Source organism: Stegostoma tigrinum, chromosome 4 (assembly GCF_030684315.1).
Source record: "Stegostoma tigrinum isolate sSteTig4 chromosome 4, sSteTig4.hap1, whole genome shotgun sequence".
Lineage (NCBI taxonomy): Eukaryota > Metazoa > Chordata > Chondrichthyes > Orectolobiformes > Stegostomatidae > Stegostoma > Stegostoma tigrinum.
Window position 1 is genome coordinate 14,525,509 of NC_081357.1, and position 26,823 is coordinate 14,552,331.

A 26,823-nucleotide genomic window follows, 5' to 3' on the forward strand; every position below is an offset into this window, starting at 1 on the left:
AGTCCTGTTAGCTCTAGATCAGGAGTAGGAAAATCATAGAATTTATAATACGGGATGGGATAAAAAGACACTTGGATGATAAGGATCTTATTGAATATAGCCAGCATGGCTTTGTGAATCGGAAATCATGTTGACTGAACTGTTGAGTGTTTGAAGATATTACCGATAAAACTGACAAAGGAGCATTGGTGCACAAGGTAGACTGAGAAGCACAAAGAACAAAGAAAATTACAGCACAGGAACAGGCCATTCAGTCCTCCAAGCCTGCGCCGATCGGGATCCTCTGTCTAAACCTGTCATCTATTTTCTAAGGGTCTGTATCCGTTTGCTACCTGGCCATCCGTGTACCTGCCCAGATACATCTTAAAAGACTCCATCGTGTCTGCGTTTACCACCTCCGCTGACCCCTAGTAATTGAGTCCCCCACTCTGGGAAAAAGCTTCTTGCTATCCACCTTGTCTATACCCCTCATGATTTTGTAGACCTCAATCAGGTCCCCCCTCAATCTCCGTCTTTCTAATGAAAATAATCCTAATCTACTCAGCCTTTCTTCATAGCTAGCACCCTCCATACCAGGCAACATCCTGATGATAAAAAAATGTGAGGCTGGATGTGAGGCAACATCCTGATGAACTTCTTCTGCACCATCTCCAAAACATCCATATCCTTTTGCTAATGTGGTAACCAGAACTGTACGCAGTACTCTAAATGGGGCCGAACCAACTCTTATACAACTGCAACATGACCTGCCAACTCATGTACTCAATACCCGGTCTGCTGAAGGAAAGTATGGCGTATGCCTTCTTGATCACTCTACTGACCTGCGTTGCACCTTCAGAGATCAATGAACCTGAACACCCAGATCTCTGTGTATATCAATTTTCCCCAGGATTTCTCCATTTACTGTATAGTTCGCTCTTGAATTAGATCTTTCAAAATGCATCACCTCGCATTTGCCTGGATTGAATTCCATCTGCCATTTATCTGCCCACCTCTCCAATCTATCTATATAACGCCATAATCTCTGACAATCCCCTTCACTATCTGACAGCCTTTGATAAACTCCCCCACAGGATACTGATTCAAAAAAGTAAAACATATGGGATAGGAGGTGGTGGAACAGGACATGGAAAGTAGGAATAAACATGCCACTCTCATGTTGGCAGGCTACAACTAGAGAGGGACACAACATTTATCAATATTTTGAAGATAGGGATCAAATGTAACATTTCCAAATTTGATTTGATTGGAGATTATACAAAGCTAAATTGGAAAGTATGTTGTGAGGAAGATTGTAAGTGGTTTCACGATGATTTGGTAGGCTTAGTGAACGGAAAAGAACATGGCAGGTGGGCATATAATGTAGAAAAATGTGAGGTTATCTGCTTTCATTGAAAAAACAGATAACACAGGTATTCCTTAAACAGTGACAGGTTAGCAAAAGCAGATGTACTAAGGGTCCTAGATGTCCTCGTCAATAAGGCACTGAAGGCTACCAAGGCAGCCAAATTGGCCAAGAAAAGCAGCAGATCTGAGGACTGGGATCAGTTTAGTTGTCAGCAAAGGAGGACAAAGACATTGATTGAGAGGGGGGGAGTACAGTGAGACAGTAAGCAAGTTTTGAGAAGATTTGTAGCTCAGGTTCAGTTTCTGGATGCCAGTTTGCTCGCTGAGCTGGAAGGTGAGTTTTCAGACGTTTTGTCACTTTTTTTTATTTGAAACAATATACTTCATTCACAGAATGTACAAAAAAAAATTTATACACTTACACAGTCATGCAAGCCGCTCTGGGCTATCCAGGGGGTATGTACACCAATAAAGGCAAAAACAAAACAAAGCAGAAAAAAAAACAAAGCAAGGAAAATACCCCGGCACTCATCACCCCGCAAAGTCCCCGTTGGTCCCCTGACCAGTTGGGGAAGGCGCCAGCTGGGCCCAGTTACCAGGTAGGGCCCTTTTTTCTATTCTGTACAAGGGGTTTCATATGGTGGTCTTTCCCCACCACGCCTTGGTGGCGGCTGCCCCAGGCTTTAGCGCATCCCTCAGAACGTAGTCATGGACCTTGGAGTGCACCAGTCTGCAACACTCGGTCGGGGTCGATTCTTTCAGCTGGCAGACCAGCAAGTTGCAGGCAGACCAAAGAGCGTCTTTCACCGCATTGATGGTCCTCCAGGTGCAGTTGATGTTGGTCTTGGTGCGCGTCCCGGGAAACAGCCCGTAGAGCACGGAGTCCCGCGTCACGGAGCTGCTCGGGACAAACCTCGACAAATACCACTGCATCCCCCTCCAGACCTCCTGTCCACAGGCACACTCCAGAAGGAGGTGATCGACAGTCTCGTCCCACCCGCAGCCGCCTCGAGGGCAGTGTGCGGTGGCGCAGAGATTCCGGGCATGCATAAAGGATCTCACTGGCAGAGCCCCTCTCACTGCCAGCCAAGCAATGTCCTTGTGCTTGTTTGAAAGTTCTGGCGATGAGGCATTCTGCCAAACGACTTTGGCAGTCTGCGTGGGGAACCAAACAACGGGATCCACCCTCTCCTTTTCCCGAAGGGTCTTGAGGATACTACGTGCTCACCACTGCCTGACGGCCTTGTGGTCAAATGTGTTTCCCTTCAAAAATTTCTCCACGAAGAACAGGTGGTACGGGACGGTCCAACTACTCGGAGCGTTCCACGGCAACGAGGCCAGGCCCATCCTTCGCAACACCGGGGACAGGTAGAACCTCAGTAAGCAGTGACACTTGGTGTTAGCGTACTGAGGATCTACGCACTGCTTGATGCAGCCGCACACAAAGGTAGCCGTCAGGGCGAGGGTGGCGTTCGGTACGCCCTTTCCCCCATTTTCCAGGTCTTCGTACATGGTGTCCCTGCGGACCCGGTCCATCCTCGACCCCCAAATGAAGTGGAAGGTGGCCCAGCTGACCGCAGCGGCACAGGTCCAGGGAATAGGCCAGGCCTGCACCACATACAACAGTACCGTAAGCCCCTCGCACCTGACAACCAGGTTCTTACCCGCGATGGAGAGGGAATGGACCGTCCACCTGCCCAGCTTCTGCTTCAGTTTGGTGATAAGCTTTTCTCAAGTCTTAGTGCACGCCCCAGCGCCACCGAACCAAACACCCAGCACCTTCAGGTAGTCTGTCCTGACGGTGAAGGGGATGAAGGAGCGGTCGTCCCAGTTCCCGAAGAATATGGCCTCGCTCTTACCCCTATTGACTTTGGCACCCGAGGCCAGTTCAACCTGGCCGCAGATGTCCAACAGCCTACTCACCGAACGACGATCGGTGCAGAAGACGATGACATAGTCCATGTACAGGGAGGTCTTGACCTGAAGGCCTCCGCTGCCTGGGATTGTCACGCCCTTCAGGCTCACGTCCTTCCTGATGGATGCGGCGAAGGGCTCCACACAGCACGCGAACAAGGCAGGAGAGAGTGGGCAGCCCTGCCTGACTCCAGATCTGGCGGGAAAACTGTCCGATTCCCACCCGTTGATTGAGACTGCGCTAACGATGTTGGTGTAGAGCAGCCGGATCCAATTGCGGATGCCCTCCCCGCACCCCAATTTGGAGAGTACGTCCCTCATGCAAGCATGGCAGACCCAGTCGAAAGCCTTCTCCTGGTCCAGGCTGACGAGGCAGGTGTCCACCCGCCTATCCTGCACGTAGGCGATCGTATCCCTGATGAGCGCGACGCTCTCAGCGATCTTAATGCCCGGCACAGCACAGGTTTGGTCAGGGTGAATCACCGACTCCAGGGCAGACCTGACCCCGTTGGCTATGACCTTGGCCAGGATTTTGTAGTCCAGATTCAATAGTGAAATGGGACGCCAATTCTTAATTTCTTCCCTCTCCCGCTTCCTCTTGTAAATGAGGGTGATGATGCCCTTCCTCATGGACTTGTACATTTCCCCTGCCCGAAGCACACTATCGTACAACTCCAGTCACTCCCTCGAGCCGACGTCTAAGACCTCCGTGATAGATGACAGGAACAACTTGGAGGCCGTGCTGTCCATGGGCTTCGCGTCGTACAGTCTGGCATAGAAGGATCTGCTGATCCTCAAAATGTCAGGCCGAGACGATGTCACCGAGCCGTCGTCCTCCTTCAGCCGGCTAAGCACAGAGCTCTCTTTGTGCACCTTCTGAAAGAAGAAACGCGAGCACGTCTCGCCCTGCTTCATGGAGTGGATCCTAGACCGGAAGATTATCCTGGTGGCCTCCGCGGCGAAGAGTGAGGCTTGCTGGCCCCTCACCTCGCAGAGGTCCTCCGTGACATCGACCCCCATCAACTGCAGAAGGAGCAGGTCCTGCACCCTTTTCTGGAGTCGCGACAGCTTTTCCCACCTCTCTCTCGCCTTCCGAACACCCTTGAGGACAAAGAACCTCTTGATGTTCTCCTTCACCATCTCCCACCAGTCGCCCGGAGGCTCAAAGACGGGTTTCACGGAACTCCAACCGGCATACTTCCTCTGAAGCTCGTCGACATTCTTTGGGGTCAACAGAGTCGTGTTGAGCTTCCACGTCCCCTTGCCGGCCGGCTGGTCGTCCTGTAAGTGACAGTCGGCCAGCAGGAGGCAGTGGTCAGAGAAGAAAACCGGCTCAACGCCGGTGGACCTGACTGAGAACACACGTGACACAAACAGGAAATCTATCCTTGAGCGAATAGACCCGTCTGGCTGCGACCAGGTGTACATCCGCTGCGCTCCGTCTGCAGGGGTGCTGAAGACGTTGAGCAGCTTGGCATCCTTCACCGTGCCCATCAGGAATCTGGACGTGACGTCCAGTTGACTCCCCCCACCCGCTGTCCCCACGCCGGATCTTCCATCTGCATCGATGATGCAGTTAAAGTCTCCGCCTAGGATGACCGGCCTGGACGTAGCCAGCAGGGGTGGAAGCCACTGCAAAACGGCCAACCGCTCACTCCGTACTGCTGGGGCGTACACGTTGATCAGCCTCAGGGAAGCGTTCCTGCAGCTGACATCAGCCACTAGGAGGCGCACCCACCACCACCTCCTGAACTTAAGAGATGGTGAAGTTGCGCAACCGCAGCAGAATAGCCAGGCCCGAAGACCGACAGCCGTTACCCCCCAACCAGATCGAAGGCCCACAGGTCCAGGCGCCGGGCCATTTCCCGTACCTGCTGAGGTGCGGTATCCCGCACTCCTGCAGAAACAGGAGTTCTGCCTTGACGGTGGTCAGGTAGGCCAACATGGACACACATCTCGCGGTTGACTTGACGCTGCGCACATTAATGCTCGCAACTTGTAACCCCATTGTGGACAGTGACAGCAGTATCCTCCCCAAGTCCAAGATCCAGCCCCTCCACCTGTCCCTTCATGCCCATTGCCCGGGCTAACTGCTGGATGCTCTCCGGGCTCAGGAAACCGTCCGTGCTGCCTTCCACGTGGCAACACCCCCATCAGGGTACAGAGGCAGGAGTGTCTGGCTCTGGGTCAAGCTGGGGACATGCTGTTTCCTCCTTCCCGCCTGAAAGCTCTGGGGGGCCCTCCAGGGTGCCAGCGGCGCGTGGCAGGGTGTCGGAGGGAGCCTCAGGACGCCTCCCATCACCTGGAAGCAGGGTGCTGCTTTCTTTCTCCCTTGAGATCTTTAGCTTCTGCTTTGGGCGGGCCTACTCCGAATCTCGCTCATCAGAGGAGCTCTTATAGACCCCCTGTAGCTGCCTCTTCCCGCCTGATGGTTGCAGTGCTGGCGCGCCTTCCTCCTTGCTTTTCGGACCGTCGTCCACTCCACTGGGTCACCTGTCGCCTCCTCCATCGACTGCAGGTTGTCGGGGGGGAGCGGAGCCTGGAGAGGTGCTTTGCTGGCTTCGAGTCCATCCTGCGGGGCTGGGCCCTCCTGCACGACCTGGCCCTCCTGCACATTCGGGGGGTCCTTACAGGGCCCTGGTGCCTTCCTTTCCTCCGGGGGGGGGGGGGGGAACCATTCCCCGCATTGCCCCTGCCGGTGACCTGGGTGTAGGTGGTCCCCCGCTGCGGGCATGCCCAAAAGAAGTGGCCCGCATCCCCGCAAAGGTTGCAGCTTTTTTCTTGTGGGCAATCCTTTGCAAGGTGTCCCTCCTCCCTGGAGTTCCGCAAGATGGTGGCTTTGCAGTCAGCCGCCACGTGATCTGACCTACCACAGGCATGGCAGACTTTAGGTTGCCCTGTGTAGGTCAGGTAGCCCTTGCTCCCACCGATCGCGAAGCTGGACGGTGGGTGTACGATGTTCCCGTCCGAGCCCGTCCTCAGCGTCACCGTGACCTGCCTCTTACTGGTCCAGATCCCGTAGGGATACAAGGACGGTCAGGACATCAACTGCTGGCACATGCGGATTGTACATGTGTACACGTCACCATACGGCTCCTCTGCATCGTCATCACAAACAGCGGGACAGCGGTCAGTACAGAGAGGGGGCCCTCACCTCCTTTCTCCTTGAGAACCTCCAGGAAGCACTCGCAAATGTTGGCACTCCTGAAGGTTACATTGTAAAAACCTCCTCCGGGAAAATCCTGCAGGCAGTAAATGTCCGCAGCAGTGAACCCACAACAGTCCAACAGGACCCTCTTCACGAAGAAGGTGCGGTCCACAGGTGCACCTTCATCCATCTTCTTCACGGAAATGCAGATGGTGTTCCGGACTCCCTGACCTGGGGCACAAGCACTTGCCGCAGCCATCGTTGCAGGTTGGCTGCTCACCGAACCAGCGTTAGGCCGAAGCCAGCATTAAGATCCACCGGTTGCAAGGGTGCACAGCCAACCTGACGTCTTCCTTCCACCTCCAACACAGTCGCGCTCTCCTCTTCCCGGTCCACAAAAGAGTGGGTCCTTATTTTGTTCCGGATGTAAACTGGTTCACTGAGCTGGAAGGTTCGTTCTCAGACAATCTGTCACTATTCTAGTTAACAGCATCAGTGAGCCTCCGGTGAAGCGCTGGTGTTATGTCCCGCTTTCTATTTGTCTGTTTAGGCTTCCTTGGGTTGGTGATGTCATTTCCTGTGTTGGTGATGTCATTTCCTGTTCTTTTTCTCAGAGGATGGTAGATTGGCTCCAAATCAATGTGTTTGTTGATGCAGTTCCAGTTGGAATGACATGCTTCTAGGAATTCTCGTGCATGTCTCTGTTTGGCTTGTCCTAGGATGGATGTGTTGTCCCAATCAAAGTGGTGTCCTTCCTTATCTGTATGTAAGGATACAAGTGATAGCAGCTCATGTCGTTTTGTGGCTAGTTGATGGTCATGTATCCTGGTGGCTAGCTTTCTGCCAGTTTGTCCAATGTAGTGTTTGTCACAGTTCTTGCAAGGTATTTTGTAGATGATGTTCGTTTTGTTTGTTGTCTGTATAGGGTCTTTTAAGTTCATTAGCTGCTGTTTTAGTGTGTTGGTGGGTTTGTGGGCTACCATGATGCCAAGAGGTCCGAGTAGTCTGGCAGTCATTTTGGAAATGTCTTTGATGTAGGGGAGAGTGGTTATGGTTTCTGGGCCCGTTTTGTCTGTTTGTTTGTGTTTAATGCTGAGGAATCGGCGGACTGTGTTCATAGGGTACCCATTCTTTTTGAATACGCTGTATAGGTGATTTTCTTCTGCTCTGCGTAGTTCCTCTGTGCTGCAGTGTGTGGTGGCTCGTTGGAATAATGTTCTAATGCAGCTTCGTTTGTGGGTGTTGGGATGGTTGCTCCTGTAGTTCAGTATTTGGTCCGTATGTGTTGTTTTCCTGTAGACGCTGGTTTGAAGTTCCCCATTGACTGTTCGCTCTACTGTGACATCTAGGAATGGCAGCTTGTTGTTGTTCTCCTCCTCTTTTGTGAATGTTAAGCCAATAAGGGCATTATTGATGGTCTTGAAGGTTTCCTCTAATTTGTTTTGTTTAGTGATGACAAAGGTGTCATCCACATCGTGGACCCAAAGTTTGGGTTGGATGATTGGCAGAGCTATTTGTTCGAATCTCTGCATTACTGCCTCTGCTAAGAACCCTGATATCGGAGATCCCATGGGTGTACCGTTGGTTTGTCTGTAGGTTTTGTTATTGAAAGTGAAGTGGGTGGTGAGGCATAGGTCCACTAGCTTGATGATGTTGTCCTTGCTGATGAGGTTGGTGGTGTCTGGTGGATGTGTCTTCTGTTCTTCTAATAGTGTCGTCAGTGTTTCTTTGGACAGGTTGATGTTGATGGATGTGAACAGGGCTGTTACGTCAAAGGAAACCAACACACGAAAACAGCAGCTAATGAGCTTAAAAGTCCCTATACAGACAACATGCAAAACGAACATCATCTACAAAATACCTTGCAAGAACTGTGACAAACACTACATTGGACAAACTGGCAGAAAGCTAGCCACCAGGATACATGAACATCAACTAGCCACAAAACGACATGACCCACTATCACTCGTATCCTTACATACAGATGAGGAAGGACACCACTTTGACTGGGACAACACATCCATCCTAGGACAAGCCAAACAGAGACATGCACGAGAATTCCTAGAAGCATGGCATTCCAACTGGAACTCCATCAACAAACACATTGATTTGGAGCCAATCTACCATCCTCTGAGAAAAAGAACAGGAAATGACATCTCCAAATCAGGAAATGACATCACCAACCCAAGGAAACCTAACCAGATAAATAGAAAGTGGGACATAACACCAGCGCTTCATCGGAGGCTCACTGATGATGTTGCCTAGAATGGTGACAAAACATCTGGGATCAAACCTTCCAGGTCAGTGAACCAGCTTACATCCGGAACAAAATAAAGGCCCACTCTTCTGTGGACCGAGAGGAGAAGAGTGCTGTGTTGGAGGTGGAAGGAAGACGTCAGGTTGGCTGTGCACCCTTGCAACCGGTGGATCTTAATGCTGGCTTCGGCCTCACGCTGGTTCAGGGGAGCAGCCAACCTGCAACGATGCCTGCGGCAAGTGCTCGTGTCCCGGGTCAGGGGGTCCGGAACACCATCCGTGTTTCCGTGAAGAAGATGGATGAAGGTGCACCTGTGGACCGCACCTTCTTCGTGAAGAGGGTCCTGTTGGACTGTTGTGGGTTCGCTACACGGACATTTACTGCCTGCAGGATTTCTCTGGAGGAGGTTTTTACGATGTGACCTTCAGGAGTGCCAAGCTTTGCGAGCGCTTCCTGGAGGTTTTCAAGGAGAAAGGAGGTGAGGGCCCCCTCTCTGTATTGACCGCTGTCCCGCTGTTTGTGATGCCGATGCAGAGGAGCCGTATGGTGACTGTACATATGTACAACCCGCATGTGCCAGCAGTTGATGTCCTGACATTCCTTGGAAGGTACGTGAAGGTGGAAGGGGACCTAACCGACATCATGGACCCCTTTGGAATCTGGGCCAGTAAGAGGCAGGTCAAGGTGACGCTGAGGACAGGTTCGGACGGGAACATCGTACACCCACCGTCCAGCTTCGCGATCGGCGGGAGCAAGGGCTACCTGACCTACGCAGGGCAACCTAAAGTCTGCCATGTCTGTGGTAGGTCAGGTCACGTGGCGGCCGAGTGCAAAGCCACCATCTGCAGGAACTCCAGGGAGGAGGGACACCTTGCAAAGGATTGCCCACAAGAAAAAAGCTGCAACCTTTGCGGGGAAGCGGGCCACCTCTATAGGGCATGCCCACGGTGGGGGACCACCTACGCCCAGGTCACCGGCAGGGGCAATGCGGGGCCGGCCCCCCAGGAGGAGAGGAAGGCACCAGGGCCCTGCAAGCACCCCACTAATGTGCAGGAGGGCCAGGTTGTGCAGGGGCACCCAGCCCCGCAAGATGGGACCGAGGCCAGCAAAGCGCCCCTCCAGGCTCCTCTCCCCCCCCAACAACCCGGAGTCGATGGAGGTGGCGACAGGCGACTCAGGGGAGTGGACGATGGTCCGGAAAGCGAGGAGGAAGGTGCATCGAAGGGCCCAGGAACCGCAACCATCTGGTGGGAAGAGGCAGCTACAGGGGGGCTATAAGAGCTCCTCTGACGAGGGGGATTCGGTGGGGGCCCGCCCAAAGCAGAAGTTAAAGATCTCAAGGGAGAAGGAAAGCAGCACCCGGCTTCCAGGTGACGCGAGGCGTCCTGAGGCTCCCTCCGACACCCAGTCACATGCTGCTGGGGCCCTGGAGAGCCCCTCGGAACTTCCAGGCGGGGAGGAGGAAACAACGCGTCACCAGCCTTTCCTAGAGGCGGACTCTCCTGTCTCCGCAGCCCCTACGGGGGCATGCCACCCGGAAGGCAGCACGGACGGTTTCCTGAGCCCGGAGAGCGTCCAGCAGTTAGCCCGGGCAATGGGCATGAAGGGACAGGTGGAGGGGCTGGACGTCGGACTTGGGGAGGGAACTGCGGTCACTGCTCACAATTGGGGTACGGGTTGCAAGCATTAACGTGCGTAGCGTCAAGTCCGCCGCAAGATGTGTGTCCAAGTTGGCCTACCTGACCACCGTCAAGGCAGACCTCCTGTTTCTGCAGGAGTGCTCGATACCGCACCTCAGCAGGTATGGGAAATGGTCCGGCGCCTGGACCTGTGGGCCTTCAATCTGGTCAGGGGGTAACGACTGTCGCTCCTCGGGCCTGGCTATTCTGCTGCGGGGACGCAACTTCACCATCTCTCAAGTTCAGGAGGTGGTGGGGCGCCTCCTAGTGGCTGACATCATCGACAGGAACGCTCCCCTAAGGCTGATCAACGTGTACGCCTCAGCGGTACAGGGTGAGCGGTTGGCCATCCTGCAGTGTCTTCCACCCCTGCTGGCTACGTCCAGACCGGTCATCCTAGGCGGAGACTTCAACTGCATCATCGATGCAGGTGGACGATCCGGCGTGGGGACAGCGGGTGGGGGGAGTCAACTGGACATCACGTCCAGATTCCTGATGGGCACGGTGAAGGATGCCAAGCTGCTCGACGTCTTCAGCACCCCTGCAGACGGAGCGCAGCGGAGGTACACCTGGTCGCGGCCAGACAGGTCTATTCGCTCCAGGATAGACTTCCTGTTTGTGTCATGGACGTTCTCGGTCAGGTCCACCGGGGTCGAGCTGGTGTTCTTCTCTGACCACTGCCTCCTGCTGGCCGACTGTCACTTACAGGACGACCAGCCGGCCGGCAAGGGGACATGGAAGCTCAACACGACACTGTTGACCCCAGAGAACGTCGACAAGTTTAAGAGGGAGTATGCCAGTTTGAGAACCGTGAAACCCCTCTTTGAGTCTCCAGGCGACTGGTGGGAGACAGTGAAGGAGAACATCAAGAGGTTCTTTGTCCTCAAGGGTGTTCGGAAGGCGAGAGAGCGGCGGGGAAAGCTGTCGCGACTCCAGAAAAGGGTGCAGAGCCTGCTCCTTCTGCAGTTGATGGGGGTCGATGTCACGGAGGACCTCCGCGAGGTGAGGGGCCAGCAAGCCTCGCTCTTTGCCACGGAAGCCACCAGGATAATCTTTCGGTCCAGGGTCCGCTCCGTGGAGCAGGACGAGACGTGCTCGCGTTTCTTCTTTCAGAAGGTGCACAAAGAGAGCTCTGTACTTAGCCGGCTGAAGGAGGACGACGGCTCGGTGACATCGTCTCAGCCTGACATTTTGAGGATCAGCAGATCCTTCTATGCCAGGCTGTATGGCATGAAGCCCACGGACAGCATGGCCTCCGAGTCGTTCCTGTCGTCGATCACGGAGGTCTTAGACGACGGCACAAGGGAGTGGCTCGACCGGCCGATATCCCTGGACGAGCTGACCAGAGCCCTCAAGTCCTTGGAGAAGAATAAGACTCCCGGGAGCGACGGCTTACCGGTCGAGCTGTATTGTGCTCGGTGGGACCTGGTCGGCCAGGACCTGCTGGAGGTGTACGATAGTGCGCTTCAGGCAGGGGAAATGTGCAAGTCCATGAGGAAGGGCATCATCACCCTCATTTACAAGAGGAAGGGGGAGAGGGAAGAAATTAAGAATTGGCGTCCCATTTCACTATTGAATCTGGACTACAAAATCCTGGCCAAGGTCACGGCAAACCGGGTCAGGTCTGTCCTGGAGTCGGTGATTCACCCTAACCAAACCTGTGCTGTGCCGGGCAGGAAGATCGCTGAGAGCGTCGCGCTCATCAGGGATACGATCGCCTACGTGCAGGACAGGCGGGTGGACACCTGCCTCGTCAGCCTGGACCAGGAGAAGGCCTTCGACAGGGTCTCTCATGCTTACATGAGGGATGTCCTCTCCAAATTGGGGTGCGGGGAGGGCATCCGCAATTGGATCCGGCTGCTCTACACCAACATTGTTAGCGCAGTCTCGATCAAGGGGTGGGAATCGGACAGTTTTCCCGTCAGATCTGGAGTCAGGCAGGGCTGACCGCTCTCTCCTGCCTTGTTCGTGTGCTGTGTGGAGCCCTTCGCCGCATCCATCAGGAAGGACGTGAGCCTGAAGGGCGTGACAATCCCGGGCAGTGGAGGCCTTCAGGTCAAGACCTCCCTGTACATGGACTATGTCACCATCTTCTGCACCGATCGTCGTTCGGTGAGTAGGCTGTTGGACATCTGCGGCCAGTTTGAACTGGCCTCGGGTGCCAAAGTCAATAGGGGTAAGAGCGAGGTCATGTTCTTCGGGAACTGGGACGACCGCTCTTTCATCCCCTTCACCGTCAGGACAGACTACCTGAAGGTGCTGGGTGTTTGGTTTGGTGGAGCTGGGGCGTGCACTAAGACTTGAGAGGAGCTTATCACCAAACTGAAGCAGAAGCTGGGCAGGTGGACGCTCCGGTCCCTCTCCATCGCGGGTAAGAACCTGGTTGTCAGGTGCGAAGGGCTTTCGGTACTGTTGTATGTGGTGCAGGCCTGGCCTATTCCCTGGACCTGCGCCGCTGCGGTCACCCGGGCCACCTTCCACTTCATTTGGGGGTCGAGGATGGACCGGGTCCGCAGAGACACCATGTACGAAGACCTGGAAAATGGGGGAAAGGGCGTACCGAACGCCACCTTGCCCTGACGGCTACCTTTGTGTGCGACTGCATCAAGCTGTGTGTAGATCCTCAGTACGCTATCACCAAGTGTCACTACTTACTGAGGTTCTACCTGTCCCCGGTGTTGCAAAGGATGGGCCTGGCCTCGTTGCCGTGGAACGCTCCGAGTAGTTGGACCGTCCCGTACCACCTGTCCTTCGTGGAGAAATTTTTGAAGGGAAACACCTTTGACCACAAGGCCGTCAGGCAGTGGTCAGCACGTAGTATCCTCGAGACCCTTCGGGAAAAGGAGAGGATGGATCCCATTGTTTGGTTCCCCACGCAGACTGCCAAAGCCGTTTGGCAGAATGCCTCATCGCCAGAACTTTCAAACAAGCACAAGGACATTGCTTGGCTGGCAGTGAGAGGGGCTCTGCCAGTGAGATCCTTTATGCATGCCCGGAATCTCTGCGCCACCGCACGCTGCCCTCGAGGCGGCTGCGGGTGGGACGAGACTGTCGATCACCTCCTTCTGGAGTGTGCCTATGCGCAGGAGGTCTGGAGGGGGTGCAGAGGTATTTGTCGAGATTCGTCCCGAGCAGCTCCGTGACGCGGGACTCCGTGCTCTACGGGCTGTTTCCCGGGACGCGCACCGAGACCAACATCAACTGCACCTGGAGGGCCATCAATGCGGTGAAAGACGCTCTTTGGTCTGCCCACAACTTGCTGGTCTGCCAGCTGAAAGAACTGACCCCGACCGAATGTTGCAGACTGGCGCACTCCAAGGTCCAGGACTACGTGCTGAGGGACGCGCTAAAGCTCGGGGCAGCCGCTACCAAGGCGCAGTGGGGAAAGACCACCGGATGAAACCCCTTGTCCAGAATAGAAAAAAGGGCCCTATCTGGTAACTGGGCCCAGCTGGCGCTTTCTCCAACTGGTCAGGGGGCCAACTGGGACTGTGCGGGGTCACGAGTGCCGGGGTATTTTCTTTGCTTTGTTTTTTCTTCTTCTTTGTTTGTTTTTTTTTCCTTTAGTTGGCGTACGTACCCCCTGGGTATCCCGGACCGGCTTGCATGACTGGGTAGGTGTATAAATATGTTTTATTTTTTGTGCATCTTATGAATAAAGTATATTTTTTCAAATAAAAAAAAGTGACAAAACGTCTGAAAACTAACCTTCCAGCTCAGGGAGCAAACTCACATCCAGTGAGACAGTAGGTTTACAGGGAACAAACAATCTGATTGTAAAAGCTTCTTTAGGTATGTGAAGAGAAAAAGCTTCGTGAAAACAAATGTAGGTCCCTTATAGTCAGAAATACAAGTTATAAAGGGGAACAAAGACATGGTAGACAAATTAAATACATACTTTGGTTCTCTCTTGACAAAGGAAGACTCAAAAATATCCCAAAATGTTGGGGAGCTCAAGGTCTAATGAAAGAGGGAGAGAGACTGAAGGAAATCAGTAATATGAAAGTGAAGAAACTGGTGAGATTTGAGGGCAGGAGGGAAAATACTATTCCCTTTGCACCAGTCACTGAAAGCAAGCATGTAGGTGCAGCAGGCAATGAAGAAAGCAAATGATCTGCATAAGCAGAGGGTTCGAACACCAGAAGAATATCTGAACTGTTTGGTCAGCCATGATTGTATTGAATTGTAGGGCAGGCTCAATGTGACAAATGGCCTATTCCTGTTCCTATGTTAAGAACATAAATTGAATGAGCAGAAGCACACATTCAGCCCATCAAGCCTGCTCTGCCTCTCAATGATATCATGGCTGATCTGATAATCCTCAACGCCATTTTCCTGCTTTCGCCCCGTAACCCTACTGATTAAAAACCTGCCTATCTCAGCCTTAAAGGGGAGGCAACGACATAGTGGTGTTAATACTAAACTTTTAACCAGACCTAGATAACGGTCAAATCCTACCATGGCAGATGGTGACGTTTGAATTCATTCAGAAAAAGAATCTGGAATGAAAATTCTAATGATGATTGTGAATCCATTTTCAAATGTCACAAAAGCCCATCTGGTTCACTAATGTCCTTCAGGGAAGAACTGCCATCCTTATCCGGTCTGGCCTAGATGTAACTCCAGACTCAGACCAATGTGGCTGACTCTTAACTACCCTGTGGGCAAGAAGGGATGGGCAATAAATGCTGGCCTAGCCAGTGACGTCCTCAGCCCATGAATGAATAAATTATAAAAAAGTATACTTAATGATGCAGCCTCACTGCCCTCTGCAGTAAACAATCCCAATGATTCACAACCCTCTCAGTGTAGAAATTTCTTCTCAACTTTGTCTTGAATATGTGGCCCCTTACTCTGAGATTATGCTGCCTGGTCATCAACCCTCCACAAGGAGAAACAACCTTTCTGCATCAACCCTCTCAAGTCATCTGAGAATCTTCCATGTTTCAATAAAGTCGTCTCTCATTCTTCTATATTCCAACAAGAATCTACTCAATCTCTCCTCATGAGACAGTCCCTCCATGCCTGGTATCAACTTAGCAAACCATCTCTGGATCATCTCCAATGCCAATATAAGTTTCATGAGATAAGGGAACCAAAATTGTTCACAGTATTTCAGTTACAGTCATACCAGTGCCTGGCATAGTTTCAGAAAAATCTCTTTTATACTCCATTCCCTTTGGAATAAAGGTCAACGTTCCACTTGTTTTCACTACTATCAACTGAACTTGGATGCGATGAACTTAGATGAGCTTTTGTGAATTTGTGGGCAAGGATTCCCAAATCCCTTTATTTCTTAGCTTTCTGCAGGCTTTCTCCATTTAAATAATATTCAGCTAGTCTCCCTGTCAAAGTGCATACCCTCACAATTTCTCACTTTATCTTCCATCTGCCAAGTTTTCTTTGCCCACTCGCTTAACTTGTCAACGTCCCTCTGCAAACCCTATGTGTCATCCTCACCATTTGCCTTCCCAGATATTTTTGCATCATCCACAAACCTATAGTGTATTCAAGTTCCTCATCCAGTTCATTGTTATACATTGTAAATAATTGTATCCTTGTGGGACTCTATTAGTTACAGGTTACCATCCTAGAAACACCCTTTTATCCAAATTCCCTTTCTTCTCTTAGTTAGCTAACCCATGCCTATATATTGCCCCCAATACGATAGGCTTGTATCTTACAAAGTAGCCTAATGTGTGGCATCTTATGAAAAATCCAAACATATTACATCTACTTCTCACCCTTTATTTATCCTGCTTTTCACAAAGAATTCTAGTCAGGCATCATTTCTACTTTATGAAGCCATACTGTGCTTGATCATATTATACAGTTCTAAATGCTGTGCTATTACAACCTTTATAACAGATTCTAACATGCTCCCCAGTAACATGTTAGCTCCTAGACAGAAGTTGAACCAGAAGGAAAAGTTGAAACTAATGTTTATGGTAAATTCAAGTCTTTTGCTGCCTGGTTCAACATACTGACATTGGTGAGTGAAATACTCAGTGCCTGACTTAGTGACCCAGCACTGGGAAAGGAGACACGCAGTGAGAACCGCACCCCTTCCAAGCAAGCTTAGAAGTCTGACTGGCCTATTTGTGCATATACTCAGAGGAGTCAAATGGCTATGGATTCTAGCACACTCAATGAAGCAGTGTTAATGCAGAAGCTATTTTTCACATTATATAATTTCATGGAATATTGGCATTGTTGGAAAGGCCAGGATTTATTGCCCATCATCAATTCCCCTTAAACTGAGTGGCTTGGTAGGGTATTAGAAGGCAGTTAACAGTTAGCCACTTTGCTTTGGTTCAGAGTCACAAATAGGCCTAACCAAGTAAGGATGGCAGGGATAATGGGAACTGCAGATGCTGGAGAATTCCAAGTTAATAAAATGTGAGGCTGGATGAACACAGCAGGCCAAGCAGCATCTCAGGAGCACAAAAGGATGGCAGGTTTGCTTCCCTGAAAGGATATTCAATATGAGACATTATATCTGTACTCAAAAGTAGATTCTTTGGCACTATTTTGTTGAAGATTAGTGAATCTCCTCAGAATCCTGAACAACATTTTTCTCTCTCTGAATCTCACTAAAAGCATGTTACAAGATCATGACTATGTTACTGTCTGTGAGAACTTGCTGTTTACAAATTGGCTACCACATCTTCTACAATATAACAGCACCTACGCTTTAACAGTACCTATCTGGAAGTAAACCGTAGGATCACTTTAGCTCATGAAAGGTGCTGGTTTTAATGTAATCTTGCATTTTCTTCTTTTAAGAATGATTGCTCTCAAGCTAGATGAGGTAACTAGACAGTTTCTATCCTGTAATTCTTACGTATTTCTTTGTCAATATCTTGAATATGTGAAACTGAGCCATGCAGCTGCTGCAGAGTAAGATATACAGCCCACTGGGACAGGGAAAGATAAGACTTTGACCTCTCGATGTTACTGCTCCTGAGTAAGAAAAGTTATTGCTACCAATTCTTGCATCAGCGTTAACACTTGAAATAATATTTTAGACATTACTGGTTTCTTTTTACAGTACAATGAAGGGAATTTTGTGCCATAGCAACTAAAGATATGAGTGCTTTGAACAGAAAACTGTTCCACATACTGCAACTTGGGTCAATAACAAGCATTCCCAGCCCAGGTACAAATCAGATTAGATGGAATGTAAAGATTCTGCTGTTACCATGTTTACAATGGCAAACAGGAGCTGAGCTTTCAAAACAGGAGCGAAAGTTTCGAGGTTTGTTGTGAACACTGCAAACTTCAACAGTTCAGAATAAAAACATATGTGCAAGTTGATTGACATCCATGCCAATGAACTCAATATCCAGATTTCCACCATTCATAATACTTGGATGTGGGACATGGGAGAATTAAAGAGATAACCTGTAAATGATGGAAATCTGAAATTCCACAAGGGAAATCTGGAAATACATACCATAAATTCTGAGGAAGGATTATTGTTAAATCAATGAGGCAATTTTTTTTCTTTAAGACGCTAACTGCCTGCTGTACATAAACATTTCTGTTCCTTACTTTTCATTGACAATTCAGCTAACAGAACTATACATCCCATTCAGGGAACGTACTTTATATGGATAAAATATTTCAATATCAATGAGGTTCTCTATTAATGGTATCTCAGCTACCATTTTCAACATTCACTCCCTTCACAACTGGCACACAGTGGCAGCAGGATGTAGCATCTACAAAATGAAGTGCAGCAATTGGGGCTCCTTTGCCGGCACCTTCAAGCCCATGACCTCTGCTGACACAAGAAGGACACGGGTAGCATATGCACGGGAAAACCAACACTGACAAGCTCCAAGCCACATGCCATCTGAACTTGGAGCTACATTGGATCTCCATTTCTAGCAGCACGATGGGTCTTGCTACATCTCTAGAGCTGCAGCAATTCAAAACTCCGGCTCAAAAGAAGTCTTCTCTACGGCAATTAGGAATGGGCAATACATGCTGGCCTAGTCACATTACTGAATAAATAGAAGAACCTTGGGTTTTTAATAACATTTGTTCCTAAACAAGAAGTGCTAAATGTAGTTTTATATTCCAAAATTTTATCAAAATCAATAAAACCATTTATTTTGAAAATCTTAGCATTGGTTTGCTCTGTTAAAAAAATTAAAAAGACAAAAGGTACTTCTGTGTTTCTTCCGGTGAGAGGTTGTCAGCCCTTGTCTCTCCAGTGACCATGGCCAGTTCCTCTTTTAGCTGCTGGATTTCCTTCTTTAAACGAAGAATCATCTGAAAATTCCGGACAACAAAACAGGGAAAAATGAAGGACAGCTGGAATCAGTTTCCTGATGTATGTTTTTCTGGACGTTCTCTGCATAATGGAAAATTCTGCCTTCATCAGAAAAATAATAAATTAAAGGTTATATTTTATGCAAAAGTTAGTTGCTGTTCCTAAAATAAATCCATTTTGAGATCATAAAAGATCATATATACAATATAAAAGTCTTGTTTGAAATCATAAATCTCTCCTTTTCATGTGATTAGTGAGACAGCCACATTCCATGTATAGAGGAGCTACAAGTACAGTCAATTCTTATTAACTTAACATAAACCGGTTTGCTAAAGATTTTGTTCACCTGTCAGGACTCATTGAACAGACACACATATTGATGTATTTGCCTGCAATGGGTACGGTTACTAACTCTCACTTTTTCCCTTGGTTTTTTCATCCCTTCCTCACAATTGTTAATAAAATGAGATAATGCTTTTCTTTCAATAAATATAAACACAAGTTCAGAGTTCTTATTTCACGTAGATTAAGCCTTTTTAACTTGATTATTACTATGATAGCTGCTGCTAGTGACCTTGGTAGAAAGTCATAATTTGTCTCATTGTACAACAATGTAGAGAATCAAACCTCTTTGGCCTAGATTTAGGATAGAAAGTCAGAGACTCATATCAGGGTACCAAAAAAGTGTGATGGGGTTATTCTACTAATTTTAATGAAGAACAGATGCCAGTGTGTGCATTGGTTTGGGAATTAAATTCATGATTAGTTTTGAGCAAAGACTCCCTTGCAAGCCCGAGGGGATCAAATTCAGGTCAGATCATTCTGCTCCTCATTAACACAGAGTCGACAGCATTGTAAGAAAAGGAATAGAAGTAGGAGTAAGCCTTACATTCTCTTGAGCCTGCCCTACCGTTCAAGAAAATCACATCCAACTTCTGCCTCAAATCCACTTGTTTTTTATTCGTTCATTGGATTGTGTGTATCACAGCTTATGCTAGAATTTATCACCTCTGGCGAAGAAAACAGCAGTGAGCCATCTTCCAAAACTGTTATAGGTGTAGGGGCACTCACAACATCGTCAGGAAGAGTGTTCCAGGATTTTAACCCAGCAACAACAATATAATTCCAAATCAAGAGGGTATGCAACTTGATGGGCAACGTGAAAGTGATGGTGTTTCCATGCATATGCAGCTCCTGTCTTTTGGGTGGCAGAAGTCACAAGTTTGTAAAGTGTTATTGGAGCATTCACAGTTGCTGCAAAGCATCTTAGAGATTGTACAGACAGCTGTGAACTGGTATCAGAGGAACTGAATGCTGAAGGGATGGGTGGAATGCAAGCTACTTTGCCCTGGCTGATGCTGAGCTTCTTTCATGTTATTGGAGCTGCAGCCATGCAAGCAAATGGAGAGGTTTCCATCTCCTGAATTGTGCTTTGTGGAAAGTGGACCGGCACTGGGGACACAACAAGTTGTTATCCTCCAAACTGTTCTTGCAGTCGCAGTAAATATATAGCTAGCCCAACTCTGTTTCTGTTCAGTGGCATTCGGCAATGGTAATGTCTTTTAACATCAAGAGGCGACAATTAGATTTTCTCTTGTTGGAGACAGTCACTCCCTAATACTGGAATGACACAAATGCTACTAGCAAACAAACACAGTCTGTTTCAGTGCCCCCGTCATGAATGGTGAACATTCTGCAATCATCAATGAGCTTCCCTACTTTTGATTCAATGTTGGAGGGAAAGTCATTGATGAAACAGCTGAAAATGGTTAGGCCTAGGACACTATTCTGAGGAGTAAGGTAATGATAGATCTGCAACAACCACTACCATTCTCTTTTATGCTAGATGTAACTCCAAATAGCGGGCAGTAATCCTGATTCCCACTGACTCCAGTTTTGCCAGGACTCCTTGATGCCAGACTGAATCAAATGATGATGTAATATTCAGGGCAACCACCCTCACTTCACCTCTGGAATACGGTTCTTTTCTTCGATGTTTGAAGCAAAGCTGAAATCAAGTCAGAAGCCAAGTGACCTTGGCAAAGCCCAAAAGGGCTTCAGAGCAGATTATTCCCACCTAAGAGTTGCTTGATAACAGAGTAAACAAGTGCTTCTATCATTCTCAAGTGATCTCAAGTAACCTGTTGGGGTGGCAACTGGTCATGTTTGATTTGTCCTTCTTTCTGTGTGCAGACATAGCTGGGCAGCTTTCCACTTCATCAGGTAGATGCCAATATTGGAGCTGCAACAGAGCAGCTTGGTTAGGAGCACAGCCAGTTCTACAGCAAAGGTCTACAGTGTTATTACCAGAATGTTGTCAGGATCATTGCCTTCTCAGTGGACAATGCCTTTAGCTATTCTGAATATCACATGAAATTGTGATCAGAGATAATGGGAACTGCAGATGCTGGAGAATCCAAGATAACAAAATGTGGAGCTGGATGAACACGGCAGGCCAAGCAGCATCTCAGGAGCTCAAAAGCTAATGTTTTGGGCCTAGACCCTTCATCAGAGAGGGGGATGGGAGAGGGTTCTGAAATAAATAGCGAGAGAGGGAGAGGCGGACCGAAGATGGATAGAGGAGAAGATATGAGGAGAGGAGAGTATAGGTGGGGAGGTGGGGAGGGGATGAGGGGATAGGTCAGTCCGGGGAAGACGGACAGGTCAAGGAGGCGGGATGGGGTTGGTGGGTGGGAAATGGAGGTGCGGCTTGAGGTGGGAGGAGGGGATAGGTGAGAGGAAGAACAGTTTAGGGAGGCAGGGGCGAGCTGGGCTGGTTTTGTGATGTAGTTGGGGGAGGGGACGAGCTGGGCTGGTTTGGGGTGCAGTGGGGGAGGGGGAGATTTTGAAGCTTGTGAAGTCCACATTGATACCATTGGGCTGCAGGGTTCCCAAGCAGAATATGAGTTGCTGTTCCTGCAACCTTCGGGTAGCATCATTGTGACACTGCAGGAGGTCCCTGATGGACATGTCGTCTGAGGAATGGGAGGGGGAGTTAAAATGGTTCACGACTGGGAGGTGCAATTGTTTATTGCGAACCGAGCGGAGGTGTTCTGCAAAGCGGTCCCCAAGCCTCCGCTTGGTTTCCCCAATGTAGAGGAAGCCACACCGGGTACAGTGGATACAATATACCACACTGGCAGATGTGCAGGTGAACATCTGCTTGATGTGGACAGTCATTTTGGGGTCTGGGATGGGGGTGAGGGAGGAGGCGTGGGGGCAAGTGTAGCACTTCCTGCGGTTGCACGGGCGAGTGCCGGCTGTGGTGGGGTTGGAGGGGAGTGTGGAGCGGACAAGGAATTCACGGAGCGTTGGGGACCGCTTTGCAGAACACCTGCACTCGGTTCGCAATAAACAACTGCACCTCCCAGTCGCGAACCATTTTAACTCCCCCTCCCATTCCTCAGACGACATGTCCATCATGGGCCTCCTGCAGTGCCATAATGATGCCACCCGAAGGTTGCAGGAACAGCAACTCATATTCCACTTGGGAACCCTGCAGCCCAATGGTATCAATGTGGAAGCCACAAGCTTCAAAATCTCCCCCTCCCCCACTGCATCCCAAAACCAGCCCAGCTCGTCCCCTTCCCCGACTGCATCACAAAACGAGCCCAGCTTGTCCCCGCCTCCCTGACCTGTTCTTCCTCTCACCTATCCCCTCCTCCCACCTCAAGGTTTCCCACCTACCAACCCCATCCCGCCTCCTTGACCTGTCCGTCCTCCCCGGACTGACCTATCCCCTCCTCCCACCTCAAGCTGCACCTCCATTTCCCACCTACCAACCCCATCCCGCCTCCTTGACCTGTCCGTCCTCCCTGGACTGACCTATCCCCTCCCCACTTATACTCTCTTCTCCACCTATCTTCTCCTCTATCCATCTTCGGTCCTCCCCCTCCTCTCTCGCTATTTATTTCAGAACCCTCTCCCATCCCCCTCTCTGATGAAGGGTCTCGGCCCGAAACGTCAGCTTTTGTGCTCCTGAGATGCTGCTTGGCCTACTGTATTCATCCAGCTACACACTTTGTTATCACATGAAATGAATGAAATTAGCTGAAAGACAGGACCTCCAGCAGACAATAAGATGTATCATCATTTGGCACTTCTAACTGAAGATAAATACAAATGCTTCAGCCTCGTCTTTTGCACTGATATGCCAGGCTCCCCCCTGTTGAGGACGGAGATATTTGTGGAGCCTCCACATCTTGATATTTGTTTAATTGTCAACCACCATTCACAATTTGACACCTTATTTTAAGCTATGCCTTGCACTGCTCTGGCCATGTCACGTCATGCAGCTTAGCAACTTGAACGGTTTCCATCAGGAATCCGGACATGGCTCCTGGCTAGCTGTCAGCCCCTCTGGATGACTGATCTGCATCAATGATGCAGTTGAATCCTCCAGCCACAATGACAGGCCTAGATGTCACCATCAGCAGTGGGAGCTGCTGCAGGACAGCTAGCCACTCACTCTTTACCACTGGGACGTAAATTAATTAGTCTCAGGGTAACACTTCTGTACGTACCGTCTTGCTACGAAGAGGCATCTGCCCAGCACCTCTCTAACTGCACTGTTCAATGAACTAAAATAGTTTGAACTGAGGGCACTGGTGAGAAGCAACCATGGAGGATTCTGAGAGAAGTCTTTTCAGTTGTCACGGCTGAGAACAGGATCATGGGCACAGGTTTGACTGCTCAGGAACGTGGTTTCCACATTGAGTGAGTACTGCCTGAAAAGAGATAAAGTACCAATCTGATACTGAGTTTTCCAAGTGACAATACTGTGGGTGCACAAGTATTGGGTCTATAAGTAATTCTATGAACTCTCAAAATCGGTTTTAAAATTGCCAGTATTAACGTGCAAAGTGTTAAATCTATTATGTGATATGTTTCCAAACTGGCTTATTTGGCCAATGTCAAAGCAGGCCTCCTGTTTCTTCAGGGGTTTGGAAGTTGTACTTGGTTGGGCCTTGGTTAGACCACACCTGGAATACTGTGTGCAGTTTCGGTCTCCTTTTCTGAGGAAGGATGCTCTTGCTGTTGAGGGTGTTCAATGAAGATTTACCAGGCTGATCCCAGGGATGGCGGGTCTGATGTATGAGGACAGATTGATTAGGTTGGGATTGTTTTTGCTGGAGTTCAGACAAATGATGGGGGGATCTCATAGAGACTTATAAAATTTTAATAGGGCTGGACAGGGTAGATGCAATGAGGATGCCCCCGATGGTGGGTGTGTCTCGACCAGGGGCTACAGTATGAGGATTTGGGGGTAGATGATATAGGACAGAGATGAGAAGATATTTCTTCACCCAAAGGATGGTGAGCCTGTGGGTTTCATTTTCACAGGAAGTGATTGATGCCAAAACATTGAACGTATTCAAGAGACGACGAGACATAGCACATGATATGAATGGGATCAAAGGTTATGGGGAGAAAGCACGATTAGGCTGTTGAGTTGGACAATCAGCCGTGATTGTGAAGAATGGCAAAGTAGGTTCAGAAGTTGAAATGGCCTCCTCCTGCCTCTATCTTCTAAATTTCTATGTTTCTATACCACACCTCAGCAGCTACAGGAAATGGTCAGGTTATGGGCCTTTGATTTGGTTGGGGGAAAATGATTGCCATGCCTCCGGCCTGGGTATTCTGCTGCAAGGAAGCAATTTTACTATCTCCGAAGTTAAGGAGGTGGTGGGCAGATGTCTCCTTGTAGCTGACGCTACATACAGAAACACTGCAGAAGTGCTGAGAATATGGTTTGGCGGGGCTGGAATGTGCACAAAATCTTGGGAGGAGGGCATCGCTAAAGTGAGACTGAAACTGGTCTTTTGGGAGCACCGTGTCCTCTCCATTGAGGGTAAAAACCTGGTCATCAGGTGTGAGACACTTTACTGTTGTATGCAGCGCAGGTCTGGCCCATTGCAAGAAGCTGTACCTTTACGGTCACCCGAGTGACTTTCCACTTCATCTGTGAGTTTAAGATGGCCCATGTCTCATGGGACACCATGTACAAAACTCAGGATAAGACGGGGAAGAATGTAACCAACAGTGCCCTCACCCCAATGGTCATCTTTCTGTGCGGCTATATCAAGCTGTGCACTGACCCTCAGTACACAAACACCAAATACCAAAGCTCTACTTGTCCCTGGTGTTGCAAAGGATTGGACTGGCTTCATTGTTGCAGAATGTTCCAAGTAGTTTAAGTATTCTGTAAAAATTGCCCTTCGTAGAGAAATTTGCAGAGAGAAACTTTTGATCATAAGTCCATCAGGAAGTCATCATTGCTAGTATCCTCAAGGTCCTGTGGGAAATACTGGATCTTGCGGATTGTTTCCTGAGCAGACTGTCAAAATGGCAGACTGAATGAATGATTTTATTGTCATGTACATTTACAGTGAAAAATACAATGAAATACAGTGAAAAATGCCTTATCACTAGAATTTTTCAACAAGCACTAAGAAGGGCACTAACTGTGAGATCCTTCATGTGCATCCAGGCTCTCTGCACCAGTGTACATTGCCCTTGAAGCAGCTGTGGAGAGGAGTACAGACTGTCATACATCTCCTGCTGGAATTTGCCTTTGTAAAGGGAGTCTGGAGAAAGATGGAGTGGCTTTTGTTGAGGTTTATCCCAAGCAAATTCAAAAAAAAATCTGGAATTAAGAAATAAGAATCTACTGATCACCATGAAATTTTTATTCTCGATTGTGAAAAAAACCCATCGGGTTCACTAATGTCCTTTAGGGAATGAAATCTGCCATCCTCATCTGGACCGGCCTACACGTGACTCCAGACCCGCAGTAATGTGGTTGACTCTCAGCTGCCGTCTGAAATGGCCATTCAGCTGCTCAAAGAAATGAAACCGGATGAATCACCTGGTATCGACTCAGGCATTGGAAAAGACAACGGCAGAAACAGCCCTGTCGATCCTGCAAAGTCCTCCTCACTAACATCTCGGGGCTAGTTCAAAAATTGGGACAGCTGTCTCATTGACCAGTCAAGCAACAGTCTGACATAGAGTCATTGTCATTGAGTCATAGAATCCCTACAGTGTGAAAACAGGTCCTTCGGCCCAACAAGTCCACAGCAAACTTCACAGCATCCCGCCCAGACCCAACCCCCTATAAGCCACCTAGTCTACACCTCCCTGAACACTACAGGCAATTTAGCCTCGCCAAACCACCTAACCTGCATATCTTTGGACTGTGGGAGGAAGCCGGAGCACCCAGAGGAAACCCATGCAGACAAGGAGAGAAAGTATGAATTCCACACAGACAGTCGCCCGAGGCTGGAATCGAACCCAGGTCCCTGGTGCTGTGAGGCAGCAGTGTTATCATACCTTAAAGACAATATTCCAGACACCAGCATTACCATCCCTGGATATGTCCTGTTCTACCACCAGGTCAGACCCAGCAGAGATGGTGCACAGTGGTATATAGTCGGGCTGGAGTTGGTCGGGGAGTCCTCAACATTGCCTTTGGACCACATGAAGTCTCACGGCTTCAGATTAAACATGGACAAGAAAACCTCCTGCTGATTATCACATACCATCCTCTCTCATCTAGTGAATCAAGACTCCTTCTCCATGTTGAACAAAACTTGGAGGAAGCACTGAGGATGGCAAGCACACAAAACGTACCCTGGGTGGGAGATTTCAATTCCACTACCAAGAGTGGCTCAGCAGCAGTAATAGTGATTGATCTGGTCAGGTCCTAAAGGACATAGCTGCTAGACTGTGTCTGTGGCAGTTGGTGAGGGAGCATACTTGACCTCATCCTTACCAATCTGCCAGCTGCAGATGCATCTATCCATGACAATATTGGTAAGAGCGACCACAGCACAGTACTTGTGGACAGGATGTCCCGCTTTCACATTGAGGATACGCTCTATCACAATAGGCAACACCATCACCATGCTAAATCGGACAGACTTCAAACAGACTTAGCAACTCAATACTGAGTATCCATGAGGAGCTGTGGGCCATCATCAGCAGCAGAATTGTACTCCAGCACAATGTGTAACCTCATGGCCTGGCATATCCCCCACTTAACCGTTACCATTAAGCCAAGGGATCAACCCTGGTTCAAAGGAGAGTGCAGGAGAACATGCCAGGAGCTGCATCAAGCATAGCTGAAGATGAAGTACCAGTCTGTCGAAGTTACTAAACAAGACTACTTGCACGCCAAACTGCATACGCAGCAAGT

The 26,823-nt window shown here is 49.3% G+C and overlaps 1 protein-coding gene across 2 annotated transcripts in view; it reads right to left on the bottom strand.

Moving 5' to 3' along the window:
- kif6 (kinesin family member 6) overlaps window positions 1-26,823 on the bottom strand; it is a 522,710-nt gene that overhangs the window by 318,935 nt on the left and 176,952 nt on the right. For both annotated transcript variants that reach the window (XM_048531738.2, XM_048531739.2), the window contains exon 10: window positions 18,522-18,625. In XM_048531738.2, the coding sequence (XP_048387695.2) occupies window positions 18,522-18,625 (104 nt within the window). The remainder of the gene's footprint in view (window positions 1-18,521; window positions 18,626-26,823) is intronic.